Source organism: Protopterus annectens, chromosome 1.part0 (assembly GCF_019279795.1).
Source record: "Protopterus annectens isolate FY-2018-M chromosome 1.part0, PAN1.0, whole genome shotgun sequence".
Classification (NCBI taxonomy): Eukaryota; Metazoa; Chordata; order Ceratodontiformes; family Protopteridae; genus Protopterus; species Protopterus annectens.
In genome coordinates, this window is record NC_056725.1 from 1,056,436,122 (window position 1) to 1,056,456,690 (window position 20,569).

General features: G+C 40.4%; 1 protein-coding gene across 1 annotated transcript in view; it reads right to left on the reverse strand.

The window, feature by feature from the left end:
• LOC122799665 overlaps positions 1–20,569 on the reverse strand; it is a 1,990,791-nt gene that overhangs the window by 407,946 nt on the left and 1,562,276 nt on the right. The window contains exon 43 of the mRNA XM_044068913.1: positions 17,976–18,125. Within this exon, the coding sequence (XP_043924848.1) occupies positions 17,976–18,125 (150 nt within the window). The remainder of the gene's footprint in view (positions 1–17,975; positions 18,126–20,569) is intronic.

Sequence of the window (20,569 nt, forward strand, 5' to 3'; positions counted from 1 at the left end):
TCAAGATCCCACGGAGGTGCAGGATGAAATTCTGGTGGTCTTAACAGACTCGCACCTTTAATGAATGTTTTGCATAGTCTGCTGCTCATCAAAGGAGGATCCGTGGATTCATGGAACTTAGAGATAGCAGCTAGTTGAACTTTAATAGTTGAGACAGAAGATCCCTGATTAAACAGGGATGTTAAGAATTTCAAAACCTCTGGGACAGGAGCAGTGATAGGGTCTAAGCCCTTGAGTTGAGCCCAGATAGCAAACCTCTTCCACTTACTGAGGTACAATTTGTTAGTGGTGGGTTTGTGGGCCGAATATAAAATGTGAACAACTTCCGGGTCTAGTGTGTGACTTCTAACTAAGGTTGGAAGTGGAGGAGCCAAGCTGTCAATTTCAGAGATTGAAGGGACTGATGCCAATGTCCCGACTGATGGATTAGCAAATCCGGGATCAGGTCTAAGGTCCACGGATCGTCCACTGCATGCTTTTTTAGGTAAGGAAACCATATCTGACGAGGCCAGTATGGGGCAATCAGAATCATTGAAGACCCTAGTTGAGAAGCTTTTTGAATAACTTTGGGAAGGAGTGGTATTGGAGGAAAGGCATAAAGTAGCCCTGTTGGCCAAGGTTGTGCTAGAGCATCCATGGCTGGTACTTCCTGATGTGGAATCAAGGAGAAGAACCTTTGGCACTTGGTGTTTTGTGGAGTTGCAAATAGGTCGCAGCATGGCGTCCCCCATCTCTTGAAAACCTGGGCTGCTACTGTGCGGTTTAGAGACCATTCGTGAGGAGAGAGAATTGTCCTGCTTAATTTGTCCGCCAATATATTTGACTTTCCCGGGATGTGGGTCGCTACCAAGAAGCGGTTGGTATCTACAGCCCATTCCCACACTCTCATGGCCTCTCTGCAAAGGGGATACGATCTGGTCCCTCCTTGTTTGTTCAGATACCAAACCACCGACATGTTGTCTGTGTGGATGGCGATGATGCCCTGAGGAAGAAACTTGTGTAAGTCCTGTAGGGATAGAAGTACAGCCCTCATTTCCAACACGTTGATGTGGAGAAGAGCTTCGTCCGGAAGCCAGGAGCCCTGAACTAGCCTGCCCAGACAATGCCCCTACCCTATCTGGGAGGCATCTGTCGTCAGGGTAACCACTGGAGGGGGGAGAACAAAGGGTTTTCCCTGATCCAAGTTGGATGTTTGAAGCCACCAGCGAAGGTCCCTTTTGCATATTTCCGTAATCATGATGTGGTGATTGAGGGGAAGATCCTGAAAGGACCATTGAGTTGACAAGAGCCACTGAAGAATCCTCATGTGTAACCTTGCTAGAGGAACTAAAAGTACCGTGGCAGACATTGAGCCTAGAACCTGTAGGACCATCCTGGCTGGGGCTTTGGATCTCGAGATCAGAGCTTGAACTTGGCCCTGTAAAGTTCGGATCCTTTCGGCAGGAAGAAAGACGCATCAATCTTGAGTCTATCTCTGCTCCTATAAACTTTATGCGCTGAGAGGGCAGCAAGACAGACTTTGACCAATTGAATGTAATCCCTAGGGAAACACCCAGAGAGATGGTGGCTTTGAGGTTGTCCATTAGTAGATGCTTGGTGGTGGCAGTCAGGAGCCAGTCGTCGAGATAGGGAAACACTTGGAATCCAAGACTCCTCAGGTGAGCTGTCACTACTGCCAAACACTTGGTGAACACCCTCGGGCTGTGGTGAGACCAAAGGGCAGCGCACAAAATTGGTAATGACTGACTCCCAGGCTGAAGCGCAGATACCTTCTGGACGCCTGATGTATCGGTATGTGATAATAGGCGTCCTTGAGGTCTATGGAGCACATCCAAACATCCTTCTCCAACAACGGGAGAATGGATTGCAACGTGACCATTCGGAATTTGGATTTCGAGACGGATTGGTTCAGTCTGCTGAGATCCAATATTGGTCTCAGGTCCCCTGTCTTTTTTGGCACTAAAAAGAACCTGGAGTAATTTCCTGATCCGATCTGGTCTGTGGGGACCGGTTGGATGACTCCTTTTTCTAGCAGCTTTAAAGCTTCTGCGGCTGCTATTTCCCTTTGACTGGGTGGTGGGTCCGGGATTCTCTTGGACGGAGGGGGTGAGTATTTGAATGGGATGGTGTAACCTCCGGCAATTATCCGAAGCACCCATCTGTCCTGAGTGATTGACTCCCAGGCTTTTAGGTGCTTGGCGAAACGACACCCGACTGGCTCGAGCAGCACAGCCGGGCAATCCCTCATGTCGTGTGGGAGGCTGAAGAGCCATGAAAGGACTCGCGGTCTCCAGAATTGCGGGCCCTCTGCCGCCTCTGGGACGGCGTCTCCCTGAAAAATTTCCCGCCCTCTGCCTCTGGACGGGAATCTTCCTGCTGTTGGGAGAAAAACTTGCGAGATTTTGAACCACATTTCCCCCCTCCTTTGGCCTTGGGGTAAGGCCGAAAGGGAGTGGAATAACGGGCCCCTACGGCAGATAACGTTTTTCCCTCTTGCTCACAGCGGGTAAGGGTGTCTTTCACCTTGGGTCCAAACAATGAGGACCCATCAAAGGGAGCGTCGGCGAAGGAAGACTTGAAGGCCTCCGAAACTGACACAAGCGGAGCCAGGCTTGTCTACGTGAGAGCCACGCCTGTGTCTGCCGCTCTACCGCCCCTTCGGCCGCATAGGAAATGAGCCTCATGGACGAGTTAGCAATTGACGTAAGGATAGCCAACTGAGAGCTAACGGACTGGGCTAGCTGCTCAGGTAGGTTACCCGAGAGCGAATCTGACAACTCCTTGACCAGATCCCTCTGAAGCCTGGTAAAATGTGCCAAATAATTCAGAGACCTTAAGGTAAAGGCCGCTGAAGTCAGGGTGCGCTTCCCGTACCTATCCATACTCCTAGACTCCTTATTAGGAGGATGGATGGACGTTGAAGCCTCTGCCACGTCCTGTTGTGTAGCAGATGCCACCACCATGGCATCTACAGCCACGCCTTTAGTAAGGAACTCCTTCTCGGGGAGCAGATAAAAATTTGTTTGGACGAGAAGGGACTGGTTCCACGGTATCCGGATGTTCCACGCCCGACAAACTAAATCCAGAAGCTCGAAGGGCGGAGACACCCAGGAGGCGGAGGGCTGAGCCCCAAAGGCCTTGAGGAGCACTGATTCGTCCGCAGAGGGGGGGTTTGGATATCCAGCCGCCTCGTTGTTTGAGGATCTCTAAGATGTCTGCAAAGAGACATCATCCGAGGGCGACTTAGGGGACCCCTCCGCATCATCCATATCAGTGTCCGATGTAATAGACTCGGGGAGTCCACGTGCTTCCTCTTGCACGATCTCTTCCTTGGGGTTCCTCTGAAGACAACTCGAAGAACCCTCAGGAGGAGGGAACCCCACTGGGGTAACCTCAGGCCTCGGGGCTCCGCTGGCTACGGACAGGGGAACTGCCAAAGACCCAGTCTCCACGCCCAGGGAAGGTGCTGGTAAAACCGGAGAGATGGCCGAAGAGGATTTGGCCAAGGCACTCCTCATGGCCCTGAAAGCCGGACCCCCAGAATCCTGGGAGTGTCCGGTCTCCGAGGCCATGATGGTAGACGGAAGTCCCGCAGCCGAAGCACCGAGAGGGAGGCTCGGAACCGAAAGCATAGGTCCCGAAACATCACCCTCGGGTCCAGCCGAAGAAGTCCGCGTACCAAACTCGGACCCGAGGGCCCGGGTTGGAGTAAGGGTCGGAGCCGACCCTGAGATCTCCACCGGCTCCAAGAGCACCTGCTCCCGGAGCCGAAGCAGTCGGAGGAGGAATGGCAATGGGGTGGGTCATGGTCATCGGCTCCGAAGCCAACTGGGTCGGAACCGAAACAAATTTTGGAAGACTGGGGACTGGAAAAGTCTTTGGAGCACCCTGTCTATATCAGAATCCGACATTCTCAAAGACCGAGAGGAAACAGAACGGGTTCGAGAAGACCTCTCCCTCGGCCCCAAGGGACTAGGGGACCGGCTCGGCGACTCGATGAGAATCGGCGCCGAGGAAACACACACCAGATTCCATCGGTGCCGAGGTAGACTTCGGCGCCGAGGAGGAAGTGTCTGAGCGGGCGCCTCTTGTCGGCTCCGAGAGCAGTGGAGCCGGCGAAGGTGACCCGCCTCGATGCCCCAGCCATCGGCTCCGAAGCCGAGGAGTCGATACTGGAGGCATCGAGGCAGACCGTTCGACCTCGGCTCCGAAGTCTTTGGAGCCGAAGGAGAGGCCTGTCTAGGTCTCTTGGCAGTCGGATCCGACGGACTGGTCGGAACCGAAGCCCTTTCTTTGGCAGGAGCCGGAGAGGAAGACAAGGCTTCTTCAAAAGAGGGTTTAATTAACCCCTTGAGAATCAATTTATTTTTCCTCTCCTGGAGGACCCTTGAGGAAAAAGCGTGACATACGCTGCATGACTCCTGCAAGTGCTTTGCCCCTAAACAATATACACAAAGTAGATGGTCATCAGTAACAGACATCTTAAAAGCACATTTAGAACATTTTTAAAGCCGAAGGCCTAGGGGTTTGAGACATGATGTTAAACAATTTCTGACAGGAAATTTAACAACTATAGATTCGCTTGTGACAAAAACCCAAGGCTTACAGTAATAGTGTAAAACACAACCTTAGCTGTAATGACCGGAACTTTAAACCACTAAAAGCTTCAGTTACAAAGGTTGACCGAAAAGGCCCTGGATTGTAAGGGGGGCCGAAACAAACTCAACCCAATCACACACAACAAATTTCACAACTCAAACGTACACAAAGGCAGCGATAGCCGTTAAAACGGCTTTTGTGATATAAAAGAGCAAAAAACTGACAGAAAAAGTAGTTAATAAAAGCTACTCAGCCCAGCCAGCTCGAGACCACGTCTTTGCAGGGAAGCGGCAAACGAGATCTGGGGGACTGGCAGTGGTGCATCCTGGGATATAGTAAGCTCAGCCAATAAGAGACTTCGCTCTTTGGCATAAGCGTGCCGAGTCGGAGCCGAGGGATCGGCTCCGAACCCATCATTCAGAATGTAGGCGAGATAGGATCACATAACATCACTGGTTTATTCACATGTAAAAAGGCTAGCGCTTTCACCATAAAGGCTTCCTCAGGCCATTTAAAAAGACTGACAATAAAGTGCTTAAATACTTTATGCAATGACGACGTCACTTCCACTTTTTCATTAATACATTCAAAACACATAAATAAAATATATAATTAAAAAATACAATAACCATTAGCATTCTATATCTAAACCCTACCTATAACTAAATCTATCTAAACTATCCTGCCTCTTTGCAAACCTAAGTGCCATTAGTCTGCTCGAGACATGAGTATAAGTACATGAAAAATGGAAAAAATGTTACCGCTATATATCAGGCATGGAATAGACTAGCTACATAATCTACTCCTGTACGTACACATATCTGCAATATGCATGAGTTTAGAAAACTGCTGTTAAGCAGCTATTTTTTGATAACCCCAGAATACAAAAAATTTTAGCACAGTGACTTAGGCAAAAGAAAATAGAAAGGGTTGTTGCCAAAATTAGGAGCCTATACAGGAAAAATAATCAGAGATCCTGAAGAGGTATTAGAGAGATTCATGAAATGTTATGAAAATTTGTATAAAGCAGAGAAATTCTGAAATCAAGAAAGAGCACAAATGTAAATATTTATGGAAAATGCAATTATGCCAAGAATAGAGGTAGAGGAGGCTCAACAACTAACTGCTAAGATAGGAGAGACTGAGATTAAAATAGTGATGTATAATCAATTTTCAGGAAAGTCTTCAGGAACAGTTGTTATTCCTGTGAAAGTATGTATGTTATGATGGACGGAAGTGATAAAAGTCTGGAAACTACTGTTTAACAGTATTTTAAAAGGAGAGGAAGCATCAATATCTTGAAAGAAAGCAGTGGTGGCTGTAATATCTAAAGATGGTAAATACCCTTCAAACCCAGGTTCGTATAGACCCATTTCAATTTTAAACCATGACTATAAAGTGTTTATATCTATTCCAGCTAAAAGAATCGCAAAGGTATTGCCAAAGTTGATAGATATGGATCTGTGTGGTTTTGTGGACGGGATACAAATATTTGACAGTATTAATAGAACACTGATGATCCAGAGGGAAGCAGAATGTAAGAAAATACCACTGCTGTTGGTGAGTCTTGATGTAAAGAAAGTATTTGACAGAGTATGCTAGGATTTTATGAGTAGGGCAGTGGAAGCATTTGCATTCCCTGATACAATAATAGGGTTAATTAACAGGATATATGAAGGGTTGGAGGCAAGAATTTAAGTGGGATGGTTCCTCTCTGATAAATTCATTTAACAGAGGAAACAGGCAGGGGTGTCCTCTTTTCCCTTTGCTATTTGGTTTATATTTAGGGCCATTGGCAAAGAAAATAAAAGACTCAGAAATGCAAGGATATAATCTGTAGGATAATCAAGAAAAGTTGGCTTTATTTGCAGATATTATTTTGTACCTGATAAATCCAGAAAAAGACATCTCAGTGTTGTGGAACATTTTGAGACTGATTCATGTATTTTCAGGATACAAAATGAATGTAGATAAAGTAAAAGTTATAGTAATAAATTATGTACTCAGAGACAAATCAGTTCAACAATTAGATGAAGTATTTTGGAATATGGATTAAAAGTGTTTCTTTTATGGCAGACTGGCCTGTGTGGGAAGAGATTAAACAAAATATAATTCTAAAAATGAGAAATGGAAGCTCTTATTTATGGATATTGAAAGTAAGATACAAGCAGTGAAAATGTTTTTTGTACTTTTAATTTGGTATATGGGTCAGGCATATTTTTATCAACCCGAAAAGAAGTTGTGGATAATAATTAATAAAGAGTTGAATTAATTTATTTGGGAGGGGAAGAGAACATGAGTTAAGGGGGATAAGTTGATCCTTCAAACAGAACAAGGTGGATTAGGATTATCTGATTTGAAGGGATATTTTAGAGCTACACATTTAAGGCTCATATACATAATACAAGCAGAAGGTTATAATTCAAAATGGAAAGGCATGATGATGAAGCAGAGGGGAAGTTCAAGAAATATATAGGGAGGATGTTTTTGGATGCATATCCTTAGGGATAATAATAAACAGAATTTTACATTCGTAAAGTGATAGAAGGTATTCTAAGGACTACACAAATGTGAGAATGAAGAAAGGAAATGTTACCAATAACGATGATTTCAAGTAGGGAGTACAGAAAGTAAGCAAGAGGGGATGAATTTACTTGAGAAGACTGACAAAGGAGCCAAGGTATTGGGAGAAAATAACTAGGGAAAGATAACAGAGTGGGATGAGGCCAAGAAGATGTTTGGACTGCAGGCTAGAGATTACCTTCATTACCAGGGACTGATATCGGAGTATATGTAAACAGAAAGGAATACAGGAATCTTAAGTGAAATACTTGCTCTGGTTGAATTTTTAGGCAAATCTAGAGTAGAAGCTGCTGTTAAAAAATGTATAGTTACTACGCCATATAAAATATTGCATGATAACTATAGGAATCAATCAGAGGAGGTTAGGAAATACTGGGAAGAGAAACTGTAAAAGCAATTTACAAGAGAATAATGACAGGACATATGAATGGCTCCCAAGAATACAACAAAGTCCAGCAGGTTTAGCATCTTTCCTTGGAAGTGTTATCTTTATACTGTAAGCAGACTTCAAAGTTTTTACCAAGGTAGATAATGTTGGACAATGTGTTGGGGAAGAAAGAAGTAAATGGGGATATGTGTTTTCTGAGTGTACTAAGTTGGGATATTTAAAAGGTTTCCTACACTACTCTGCCAAAATATTGGGTGAGCATATCAGTGTAACTAAGGACATGACTTTTTTCAGTTGTGACACACAGTAAGGCCTTATTAAGTTTAATTCTGTTGGATGCCACAAAACAACTACTAGAAAATGGAAATCAAAGTCTAAACTAACTGTATTTGAAGTACTGAATATTTTAAAAAAAGATCACAGAAATGGAAGAGTGATCTTTAGAAAAGGATAGGAGCAAATTACATAGAAATAAATGGAAATTGTGAGAACAATACACGCAGAATAATGTTCAGGAAGAGGAGGAGTGAGGTTTAAGGTTAGGCAGGGATTCAGCAATTTAAGTAATGCTGGACTGAAGATAATAAGAAAGAAAGAAAAAGAAAGAAAGAAAATAGATGTGATGAATAATGTATGTAAATGGAAAAATGTTAATTAGGTTTGTTTTCTTTTCTCTCTTTTCTTTTAATGTATATTAATGCAGGTATGCCTATGTCTTAAATGATAATTTATAAAGGTGTTTCAAAAAAGAACAGGGTATGGCAATAGAACATGATACTGCTGGACAGGACGCTATCTTTTTAATTCTGCCAATATACTGCTATTCATAGACCCAGATTAGTTAATAAGAGACCCAGGTTAGTTAATAAGATTCTGATGGGTTGTCTAGGTCCTACAACCAATGTGAATAAATCCAAATAAGGTGGTTTTGTGCTGGGAGGAGAAATAGTTTTAACATGATGTCAATAAAAGTGTTAGGGTATGCCTTTAATTGTATCTTGAAATTTTCAAGGTAATTACTCTGACAAATATTTGTATCAGATACACAGATAATTGCCAATTAGTTCTATTTAAAAAATGAAAAAAAATGGAAGATGGTTCCTCAGCTGGGAGGATTACCATATGGAACAGTAGGGGCTCAGTCCAATGATTTGTAATCCGTGGAATTGTGGGTCCACTTGCAACCTATTCTATATGTGACCTCAGAGACATTCAGGTAAAGAACTTTGTGGAGCTGAAAGGAAAGTCTAGGCATGTAGCCAAGACCTTTGTTTTGTATCCTGGTCCTCCCAGGAAGGGCTGTGTAGGACTTAACCTGCATGGCGGAGCTACCTCTTAGGACTGTAAACTTCATATATATGTTATTTTGTAAATTATGTAAATAGTTTAAACTCGACTGTGCAAAGCCAAATGGGCAAGTGTTTAATTTTATTTTTCAAATAAAGCAGTGTTTTTCAAGTTTTTTCATATCTGTGCCTTCAGGATGTTGATACATCATGTTATTGCTACTACACATTAACACACAATCACTGGCTAAAGCAATGGCTTTTTGTGACTATATGTTAATCTGGCAATTATTTTTTTTTATCTGGGAAAGTGAAATGTTTCTTTTTTAGACATTTTCAGATATGATATAGGTGACAAGGGCAGGGTTAAATTAAATTCATTTTGACACTTAGGATCAATCAATCAGTGTGTTTTGTGCAGTGGGAGGAATTCAGGGTAACAAGAAAAAGAAGAAAACAGAAACAACAACATACAGATACAGGAAAAACATGCAAACATCATACAGTGACTGAAGGTCAAGTATGAGCCCTGGACCTGAGAGACACCAATCTTAACCACTGTGCTTACATTGGCTTTTAGGCTGTAAATAATTCTTTGTCATATATCATAACCAATGGTTACATTATACCACTGCACAAACCACATATGGATGTAAATTCACTTATATTACTGTAAGCAATGTGCCATTAAATTACTGATAATTTAATCTCACAATACACAGGGTTCTTGTTATAACAGCAGATGCAATCCTTGGAACAGTGAGGCTAACTGTATGAAAAAGGGGAATATATATATACCAAGTCAAAGACTGTGGAACCTTAGATTATTCCCCATATGCAGAGGTATAGAGAGATCAGAATTAATGCATAAAGCAAAAGGGCTATGGGACGTACCCCCACCCACATCAGGGAGATGCAGTAGGCAAACCTTCCCTACGACAATGTGTTGATGGCAGTACAGCACTACAGTTTCAAGATTTCTTATTTTCTTTCAGATCCTCACTTTATTTTTTTGCAGTTGCAGGACTTGCAGTTATGTTTGTTGTAGTCACGATAGAGAGCTGGATAGGGTCATGATAAAAAGAAATGACTAATTTAAACAGTATGGTTCTGCCAGTAGTAGCTTGGGTGACATTGATAACAGTGTTGTTGCAGCATTCATGTACTTTTGTTAATCTAATCAAGTTTACAAATGATGCATGCTGCATATTACCTTTACATTTCTACACAATCTACTGACTGTGCTAGTGTTTACAGAACTATCTGTTGCAGATGCAGTATAAGATTGTCTTTTGTCATTCGGTAGCAATTCAGAATTGCAGTATAGCAAAGGTATTATAACCTACTTGTGTTCTGAATATGTAGGCAGCAGTATGGTGGCCTTGTAGGTTATTCATGAGAATACATATTGTGAATATTTTTAACAGACACTTCTCAAAGACAGGACAAAAAGGCATGTACAGCAGAACAAGGATTTACTGTAGACAAGGTGATTTTATTTTCTTCAGCACATACCTCTCAATTTCTTTGATTAAGAATTCTGGGCAAAGACAAAAATAATGTGGGGCAAAGACCCAAAACAGGGACAATTTTAAAATATTACTCTATCTCACTTACAAAGTTAATACAACATGATTTGCATCAACATGCATTTTAACTCTTCTGTCACCCCTAAGAGATGACCTGTTAGTCAAGGATCTGGGAACATATGCAGACAATAACATAGCCTTTGACCAGCATGGTGCCAAGGTAGTAAGAAAACCTTTCTTTGTCACCCAGCTTATAAGTAAGAACATGACATCCACATCCAAAGAAGTCATTGTGTCCTATCAGACCCATCACTGAGTATAATGCCCCCTTTGGCTTGTATCTGACCAAACATATGCAACAGTTGAAACACCCACAAAGGTTCCTTACCAGGAGAACCCAGGGTATAAACATATTGTCCTATACAGATTGCCTTAAAGCCCTAGCTCTATACTCTGTCTCCTATGGGTTACTAAGAAGTGATCTATGCCTGGCATGCAAGGCATCCTCAGATCCAGCTCTGATGGAACTTTTGCATATCTGAAAAATTAACAGAATCAGAACCACTAGATCCAAGGATTTAAATTTTGCTTCTGACATAAATAAGACATGCTGGCAAGACAGATATGTATCTCAGAGGATCCTAATGCTCTGGAATAGGCTCTCAATCCATGTGAAGCAGCGTCCACCCCTAACCATATTTAAGCATAACCTTGACCAATGGATGGAAAAATGGTAATTCATCCCAGGTCTGGCCCATGTGTCTCTGATAGACATAGGCAGACAGTAATGGCCAAAATAACATATCCTCTACATAACCTCTAGAAACTTCCTAACTAACATACTCCCTCCTAATAAATGCCCATGATGCATAGGGACAAACTGAGTTTGCTGCACCGCTCAACTTATAAAGGCTCTGGTGGTTGTTTGCTTAGTATATAATTATGAATGCATGAAACTCTAATGTCTGTCATTACTGGCACACTTCGGGTTAAATGGCAGCTAGCTATGGTAGCCATTCCTGGGTGGGGACAAGGCAAACAGTCCAGCAGCTGCATGGTAGGGGTGTGGCACAGTACCTGCAGGTTGAAAATTATACTGTTCCTGTAGTGGTCACCATAGAAGGAAATGTAAAAGAAGTGATGTCAATCTGCTAAACCTTACTGGGAATACCATGAACTCTGCAACAAGTAGAACAGATTATAGTTCACCTTGCAGTAACCTCTCAATAACAGCTTCATCAGGTGTTGTACAGAGAGCCAATTTACATGAAAACAATCACAGAAAGTTCAGCAGAAGAAAAAGAAGAGAAAAGGGAGGGATTTGTGACTCTTTATGCCATGCCTGCACCCTCTGTCTTTCCCAGCTATTAACATAATCATGGCTGCACTTGTTTTGCTGCTTTGATTTGCAACTCTCCTACATGTTCCACCTGTTGGTACCTTGTAGTATCATTCCCCAGTACTTATTGGAATATATGTGTTGCATTTTTAACAGTATTTAAAGGACACTAGCCTCACAAAATGAAGATGCTGTCACCCGTTCAGTAAAGTCTGCTCCTTCTCCTATATGACTTCTCTGTGTATGATGTCTGTCCTGTCCTGTACTCCACAACATTCCTCTCTTTTGTTTATGCTGTTTTCTTCTTCTTCTTCTTTGTCATTCCTTCCCACAAGTACCCTACTAAACTGAGTTTTGTGTATATAAACACACTGCATGAAAGGATACATCTGACTTTGCAAACCATAATACTTTATCTGATACTGCTCTGGTGATGCAGTGTAGCCTTCTCTAAAGCTGTCACTGTAAATTGCATTTACCCATGTCCTTGGCCTGGGTCATGACTTTAAAAGGCCTGATGTAGGTCATTTCACTCACCATGCTCACAAATAAATAAATGAAGTTAAAAATACACAAGAATCTGTTTTAGTGTCTATTAATGTATGGGCTTTAACTTTTTGGCACAGCTTGTGTCTGAAAAGGATCCCTGGATCAGGCACTCACCAGGTTAGCAAACTAAAAATAAATAAGGTAAATATAAGGGTCTGTGAATGTATGTGTTTATATATATATATATATATATATATATATATATATATATATATATATATATATATATATATATATATAAATATTTATCAGGAATTAGAGGGTGGCAGTATAGTTGGGACTTTTACATTTCCACGTACAGCTCTATTCTTAATGACAACAAAAACAAAAAATTATCTGCAGAGGTCTGCAGAGGTCAGTACTTAGTGTGAGGATGCCATGTAGACACGGAGATAGTAAGAAGGGTTTAGCTCCACTGAGTGCGGTGGCTCTAAGAAGAGTTTAAACAACATGACGCTACTGTAAAACCTGGGATAGGCTAAAGACTCAGTATTCAAAACAACACCATGGGACATTTATAGAATATGGGTAAAGCTAATCATTCCGTATTCTGCACAGTAGCACTCTGAGTTTATAAAATCTGATAGAGTCTAAAAACTCTGAAATTCATATATCATATATCAAATGTCTCTGCATACTTTGGAAAGCTATCCCGGTTTACAGTCCATTCAATGCTTAGTAGGCAGTTCTACACTACTCAGCACCATATGTACATACGAGAGTCTGTGGCTGGGTGGAAATGAGGCCCTTTAGCATTTCATTACAATCCTCTGGAAGAAAAGTTGCACTGTATAGAAATCTGCATGTCTAGGCTATACAGTTTCTCTGAAGGGTAGTATAAAGATGAATAAGTGCACATTGCAATTTAGCCAAATTCATCTATGCATTTCATTGCGGAGAAATCTGCACAGGGTGCTTATTCAGCACAGTAGTACAGTGCAATATGTGAGTAAGAAAGGGTATTCCTCTGTGTGTGTGTGTGTGTGTGTGTGTGTGTGTGTGTGTGTGTGTGTGTGTGTGTGTGTGTGTGTGTGTGTGTGTAAGGGAGGCATGGGAACAGTGTGGGAGAGAGTTCTGTGAGTGTTTGTGTGCATATATATATATGTATGTTTGTGTGTGTGGTGTGAATGACAGCTGCCTAATGTGATCTGTGGCTGTAATGGATGTGGGGATTGTGGATGTAGAGTGTGCTGGCAATGGAATTGTCTTTGTCTATTTTTATATGTTTTTGTATGTATGAGTGTCTGAGTGCCTAAATATCTTTACGGGTATGTAGAATTCTGTGTCTGTGTTTGTGTTTGGAGCAACTATTGGACAGGGAAGACTGATTGAAGTAGAATTACAAACTGTAACAGCTCTGATTTATTTAGCTTCCTCTGTCTGATAACTACTGGGGTAAGTAAAGTATGCAAGTCTTATGTGTGCATGTGTGTCTGTTTCTATGTTGTGAGGATCTATGTGCTTGTGTGTAGTCTGATAAATACTGGCTCTACTTAAATGGAGAAGATGGTAGGACACTCAGTTGAGTAGTTATTTCTGTTGCTCAGTTAAGCAACTCATAGTAAAGCAAATTTTAATTGTGATTCAGTTACATACAGTTTACACGTCTGTGAATCATACTAAATCAGATAAGCACTAATTGTTCTATCTGTGCAGAATAATTTGCTGTGACCATACTTTTCAACTGTACCGAATTCCTCAGTAAATACTAGTTTTGAGGGCAAAATATTGGGGTGCCATGAATTCCTGAGTGGCTACTTTAATTTCCGAATTTCCCAAGGTTTTTTTTAAGATTTTTTTTTTTTGCCTGTTCCTGACGTCATCACGTACTGTGTGTGTGTGTGTGTGTGTGTGTGTGTGTGTGTGTGTGTGTGTGTGCAAAATGCCCCATCACTCATGATTCAAATCCAAAGTTTCACAGAATGTTTGACTCATACTTTTTTCTGGCAAATCAGTGAAAAGTGAATTCACTAAATAATAACCATTTAAGTTTCAGCCTTCCTATCTTTCAGGAAACTTGTGGTAACACAAAACATTTTTTTTATTCTAGCAGCTTTCTAAGATAATACAAGCAATGTTTAAAATGTGTCCCTGGTTTTGGGCCTTTGTCCCCCCCAATAAATTTTGGCTTTTTCCAGATTTCTTGTGTTGCATAGTTCTTCAGGGGGAGAGAAGTTTAATTCTGCTTATGCTAAGTCTGTCTTAATAGCACAACAGGTAGTATACTTGCTTTTGATGCAGAAGGCTGTGGGTTGTACTCCCACAGTACGCAGATGGATTGCTGATACTGTACTGTGCTGTACGTTTAAAGCGGATGGATTCTGCAGTCCTGAGAATGTTCTCTTTGGCAGAGATACCTAGTTTCTATGAACTTGACATCAGTTTGCTATCCATTCCCTATTGCAATATTACTAGCTTATCATTTTTTTAATGTAACATAGGCAAGTTATTCCTCAAGGGCAACAGGCAATTTATTTGTAGATGAAACAATGAAATATAAATTGTTTGCTATCAGCAACCTCTTCATTAGTTACAGATCTCTTTAATGTGGAATTATTTAGATGAATTTTGCATTTTCTTTGAATGTGGGTTTCAACCCTGTTTCAATGGATGTGAGTTTCAAGGACAGAAAGGTTTTAATGCTAAGTCTGTTTTCATTGTGAGACTGTATTGCTTTGTTAAGCAGATGTCTGTTTGTGTTTGTGCTATAAAATGTAAAATAAAAGTTTTAAATGAAATTCAAATAATCATTGTAGAAGTAAAGCAATATGCACATTATAGTGTTTATGGTAAATGGGGTGAAATAGCCAAGTAATGGGATACTGGAATGGCTGCAGGGGGAGGGCTGTGTATGGGGGCCCCATTTGACCATTATTTTGTGATGGGAGAAGGGTGGCAAACTCAAAGACAGCCCTGGGTGGCACAAACTCTAGCTACACCACTGATCAGTAGGCCATGGAGAATGACATTTGGAGGTACTAGAAAACTATAATATTCTTTTGCTAAGATTAGAATATTGCCTACCATTATTAAATGGCCTACATTTACCACAAAACTCACAAACTGCAGGTCACCAAAAACAAAATCCTAAGGTTCATCATCTTCTCACTTCCCAGTGAAAATCATGGCTACACATACCAAAAGGGTCTGGGGCTATATTTTGGTTGTCTGTTCTTCAGTCTGCATTTGGAAGTTGGTATGCCACAATTGTACTGGAGTCGGTGGGAATATATCATTATGTATGCAAATTTTATATTAATCAGAGTAGAGATTTGTACCTATTTTTCATGGGCCTTTGTACAGATTTTTGATGTTTCCAGGTTGAGAGGTATGCCTGACCTGCATGAGAGAAACACACTACTATCAACCTCCACTAATAATATGGCATTTGCCTAGTATGTTGATTCATCTTATGTGGGATAAGAAACCCACTGGCTGAAGTATAAGGATTTTGTCTGTGTGTGATTGTGCTATAATTCTAAACTTCTCTCCCCCTGTAATTCAGTCCAGAGCCGAGCTGATAATCTGTGGTATTTTGCCTTACAAGTATACACTGCGATAATACTTCTGTTACCCCTAATACGTTTAAATCTCCATGTTGCATGTCATCCTAGTGAATGACTATCAAGTTAACATTTATTGATACCACTTAGGCTTGAATACTTCAAATTTATATCTAGCATGTTACTTCCCCACTCCTCAATGTTTTTGATCTTCTTTTCACACAGTTAGTATCCTTTTCACCCAATGTTAATTCTTTCTAGACTTACAGTGGTTTCAAACATTGATTAATCTGTTATGTTTTAAGCAACCCCTTCTTATAGTTCTGTTCCTGTGCCTTTAATCAACTGTTTCTGCAGCATTTCCATTTGTCTTTTCTTTTATCCTGTTATTAATTTATTTATTTAAGATGTAATAAGACTCTATCATAAGTATACTGGCAACTCATCAGTAAACTCTTCCCTTATCCAGATGTTATATTGCAGCAATGCTTTTGTTAGGACATAATTGATATACCAGAATAACTGCAATATGATGTTTATTGTTTGACATTACAGTATAAAGAAAAGATTGCCCCTACTCCTAACCAGAGCCATAGCTAGTGACTGGTGCTAGTCCCAAACATTGTGGCTCCCTCACCAAGCTCTTCAAGTGAATAGAAAAAAAAAACAACTTCTACTTACTGTGGAAAGCCAATTGGCATCCTACAGTAAATCAACGAATCATACCCCACTAAATACATGCCTCCCCCAGTTCACAACAGAAGTGAAAAAAAAGTCTTTAGATTACTGTAGGAAGCCAAATCCACCAATAACACCATTAAATCCATGCCCCCAACTTTCAACTGAACAGCAAAAAAAAAAAAAAAAAAAAAGACAATTGGGTATCTACAGTACAGAAGCTAATTCACAGTCCCCAGGTCTTCAAGTGAAGAACCAAAAACAAATCACACTTAACTCAAGTGACTTTGTATACTGGCATTTCATTACAGAAAAGAGTTTTCAATCGCACCCCCCCCCAACACTTTGTACCATGGGCAATTGCCCCCTTTGCCCTACTCTTGCTACACAACTATACTGCTCATAACAGTACTGAGAGTACTCTGTTCTATATTTATTCCCAATATTTCCTCATTTGCATCTAATACAACCACTAGAATTCTAAGGAAAGACCTTATTATAGGACAAAGTGTATGGATTCCCAGATTTCAGATGCATTTATCCAACATTATAAAATATCTTACTTGCATCTATCAGGTGGCTATATTCTGCAAGGATGATGATTTAATTGTCAGTAGTACTGCTCACTATCTACTGCATCTATTTGCTCATATATTTATTCCCCACCCTGGGAAATTTGGAAATTAAAGGGGCCACTCGGGAATTAGTAGGGACCCAATATTTTACCCTCAAAACTGGTATTTACCAAAGAATTTGGTATGGTTGAGAGGTATGATGGACTGGATAGGGGTAAATCATCAGGTTCCAACCAGAGGGAAGGACTGCAACGGCTAGAAAGGGAAATTATCAAAGTGGAAAAATAGTCAAAACAGCTCAGATGGGGTAAAGTATAAATAAATAGTGCTCTTTTAATTCTTGCAATCTTTGTAGATGAGTACTTTTGTTAAAGTGCTTATTAAGCAGTCAGAAATACACACGCACTTACACGTTAGATATGACAGGTTCATATTCATATGACAGGTTCAGCATGAGCTTTGTGAAGGTCTTCTACATCAGTCCTCCAGTTTTGTAGTAGAGGGGTAATATTTTAGGAACTTAAGAAGTGGGCATGGTTCTCATCTGACTAGATAAACAAGACTAGTTAATACAGCTATTCTTTTGTTAAAGATCTTAAGACTGATTACTAAAACCCATACAGATAAATTGTAGCATTCAAGTTATATTAACGGAAACACATGGTGCTTCTAGAAACTGCTGTTTTTGTCACATCTGCATGTTATGTAGCACGGTAATGGGTAATTCTTGATGAGCAGTACCCATGAAGGGTTCTGGTAGCTTCAGTTTGGTGAGACAGACTGTGATGGGGATATTTTTGAATGTTTTAGTGCTTGCCTTAATGTGTAACATACTTTCTCAAAGAAGATCTTGTTCTTTTTATTTAACATCTCAGGATTCAACATTAAAGCTCTTTTAAGATTATTACAAAATACCTGTCATTTTATTTATGTGTTATTAAAGTACCTGTTCCTTCTGGTACAGCAGCTGATGCTCATGTCGTAGAACATTCTCATAGAACATGGAATATGTTTCATAGTTACTACGTTCCCTCTGCATGACATCACAGGCTAAGGAGGTAAGGCACTTTTGCAAATGTTCTCTTTTGAAGCACACCTGAAAAATACCATAATAAAATGGATAAAAAAACGTAGTAACAACAATCCATGTGTAAGTTATTTAATGATGAGCTGTAGAAATGACAATACCCAGGAATCATTAAAGAATGAGCTAACTAGTTGACCTCACACTTCTATGTATAATGCAGTGAATAGTTAAGTGTAGCTCACATGCTGCGTTGTGGAATGTCATTCAGGTACAGAATGTTTTTTCTTCAGTAACACTCAGATACAGAATTTTTTTCTTCTTTGGTTCAGTAACTTTGATATCATAAATTCCAAGTTACTCACCATGTTGTAAGAAAATGTTTTCAACACTTCTCTAATCATCTACCACCTCCAGTGATACAACTGTGGAGTTATTTTTATTTTTTATTTTATTTTACATTTGTTGTCCGGGATAGTCCGACTGGATACATGTCCATTTTCAGCGGAGTCCCGGGGAGAAAAGCTCCAACAAGTTAAAATGACATATAATAAAAGACAGAAGACAGCAAGCCAAAGGACAGGAAACAACTCTCCAATCAGTGAAAAAGTTGGGTGAGGCAGGATACACCACTTCGGAGCTCTACCGTAGTGTACATTTTCAGTTAATTTTTATTAAATAACTTACCCGCTCCAAAACATGCACACTATAACTTTACAGAGATGACAGCAAGAAAGATAAAGACAAATATTCTCCTCCCTCTAGGTGCTAATTAATGGTGGCCTGTAAAACTTTGCTCTTAGGTTCATAGTCATAGGTTCATAGGTCATTATTAGGCTAATGGCACAAGAGCCTTTACAAGCCTAGCCAATAATACCCAGGATATGACAGCATTTTATTGTAATTCCCCAGATATGGGATGGGGTAGTATCAGGGCTGTGGATCTTTGGGTGTTGGAGCCCCAAGTCATTTTACAGACTGTTTCTGTCCATAAGGGACATAGGCCATATCCTAGGAATGAATTTATGGTTCCCCATCCATTTTTCCAAATTCTTTTGAAAGAGAGTGCGGGACAGCCTTTGTTTTATGAAGCTGAGAAGTTTATTCCATAAATGAGACAGCCTTTGGGATATGAATCTGTCTGTTCAGCAAGTTCTGTTAGAGTCAGAAATAAAATTCAGGTCCATGGAACATGTTACCCTTGTATAATTTTTCTTCTGAATATATAAAATTTTCAACAGGGCTGGAACAGAGAATGTCTTGTAGGTCAGTAAGGCAGGTAGCAAGAATAAGAACTCTTGTGTAGCGGAATAATTTGGTTTATTACAGTTGCCTAACTTATTTTACATGTATCATATACCATGGATTTAATTTTGCTGACTAGGTATATGTACTAGATAATAAATATTACTGATTTAAGAATGATGCAAAACAATTGCTAGAGCTGACAGTGTCACACTATAAAGATAAAAGCAAAACAAAAACTGCAATCATAACTCTCAACTGTATTAATTTTGAGGGAATGAGGGCAGCATGAGTAAGCATGGCATATGGCTTTGTAGAAACAAGAATAAGTGAAGGGAAATACCAAAATGCAAACAGAAAAATGCTGCAGAAGTAATACTGCCAAGCATACCATAAAGTACTAGTAACACATGCAGGAGGCAGAGGTTACTGAAGTGCCAGGAGCTAGGCCCATATATAACAACAAAAATCATGAGGCATTGGTCATGGCAGACCTCAACAACACAGAGGACACAGACAGAACCAAACAAATAAATACTTATTTTTAAAAAACTATCTTTTGGCCAAGGGGTACCTTCCAGTCATAGCCATCATTGCCTCATGCTAACTACAGTGATAGTTACTACAACCACACAATAAAATATGAAATCAGCTTCATAGTGTCAAACCCCAGGGTGACTCAGTTTCCCATACTCAATGAATATGGGTAATTAGTTATACCAGTGGCACTGTGGCACACCAGAGGGCATACCTATTTCTACACGTGTGCTCTACCAGTTGATACCCATATAAAGATGTATGACTCCAGCAATCACTTAGGAATTAGGAGTAGGACTTGCACCACACCTTGCTCCCTTCTTTATTTGCATATATCACTACAGGAACTGAGCAAGATCTGTTTTGGAACCACTTATGTTTGTGGTAACATTGTCTTACCTAATCCACAAATTGTTTTGGAATCCAGGCACTTGCTGCCAAAATATAAGGTACCTTACAACAATACTGCTGTTTAACTGTATAAAGCAACAGTTTACTAAGGGAACTATTCCCTGTCAAGGATGGCTCACTTACAGTGATAACAGGGGAATGATACACTGATGACAAGTTTAGATTGGGAGGTTAGTATAGTTGTGAAAGGTCAGGGTGGTATACTTCTTGAATGGTTTCATATGACTCCTCCAAATAGTTTTGTTGAGGAATCATCACAACAAATTAATTTGCAATTTTTGGAACATTTTAGTTATGTAAAACATAATCAAGGCTGAAGTTCA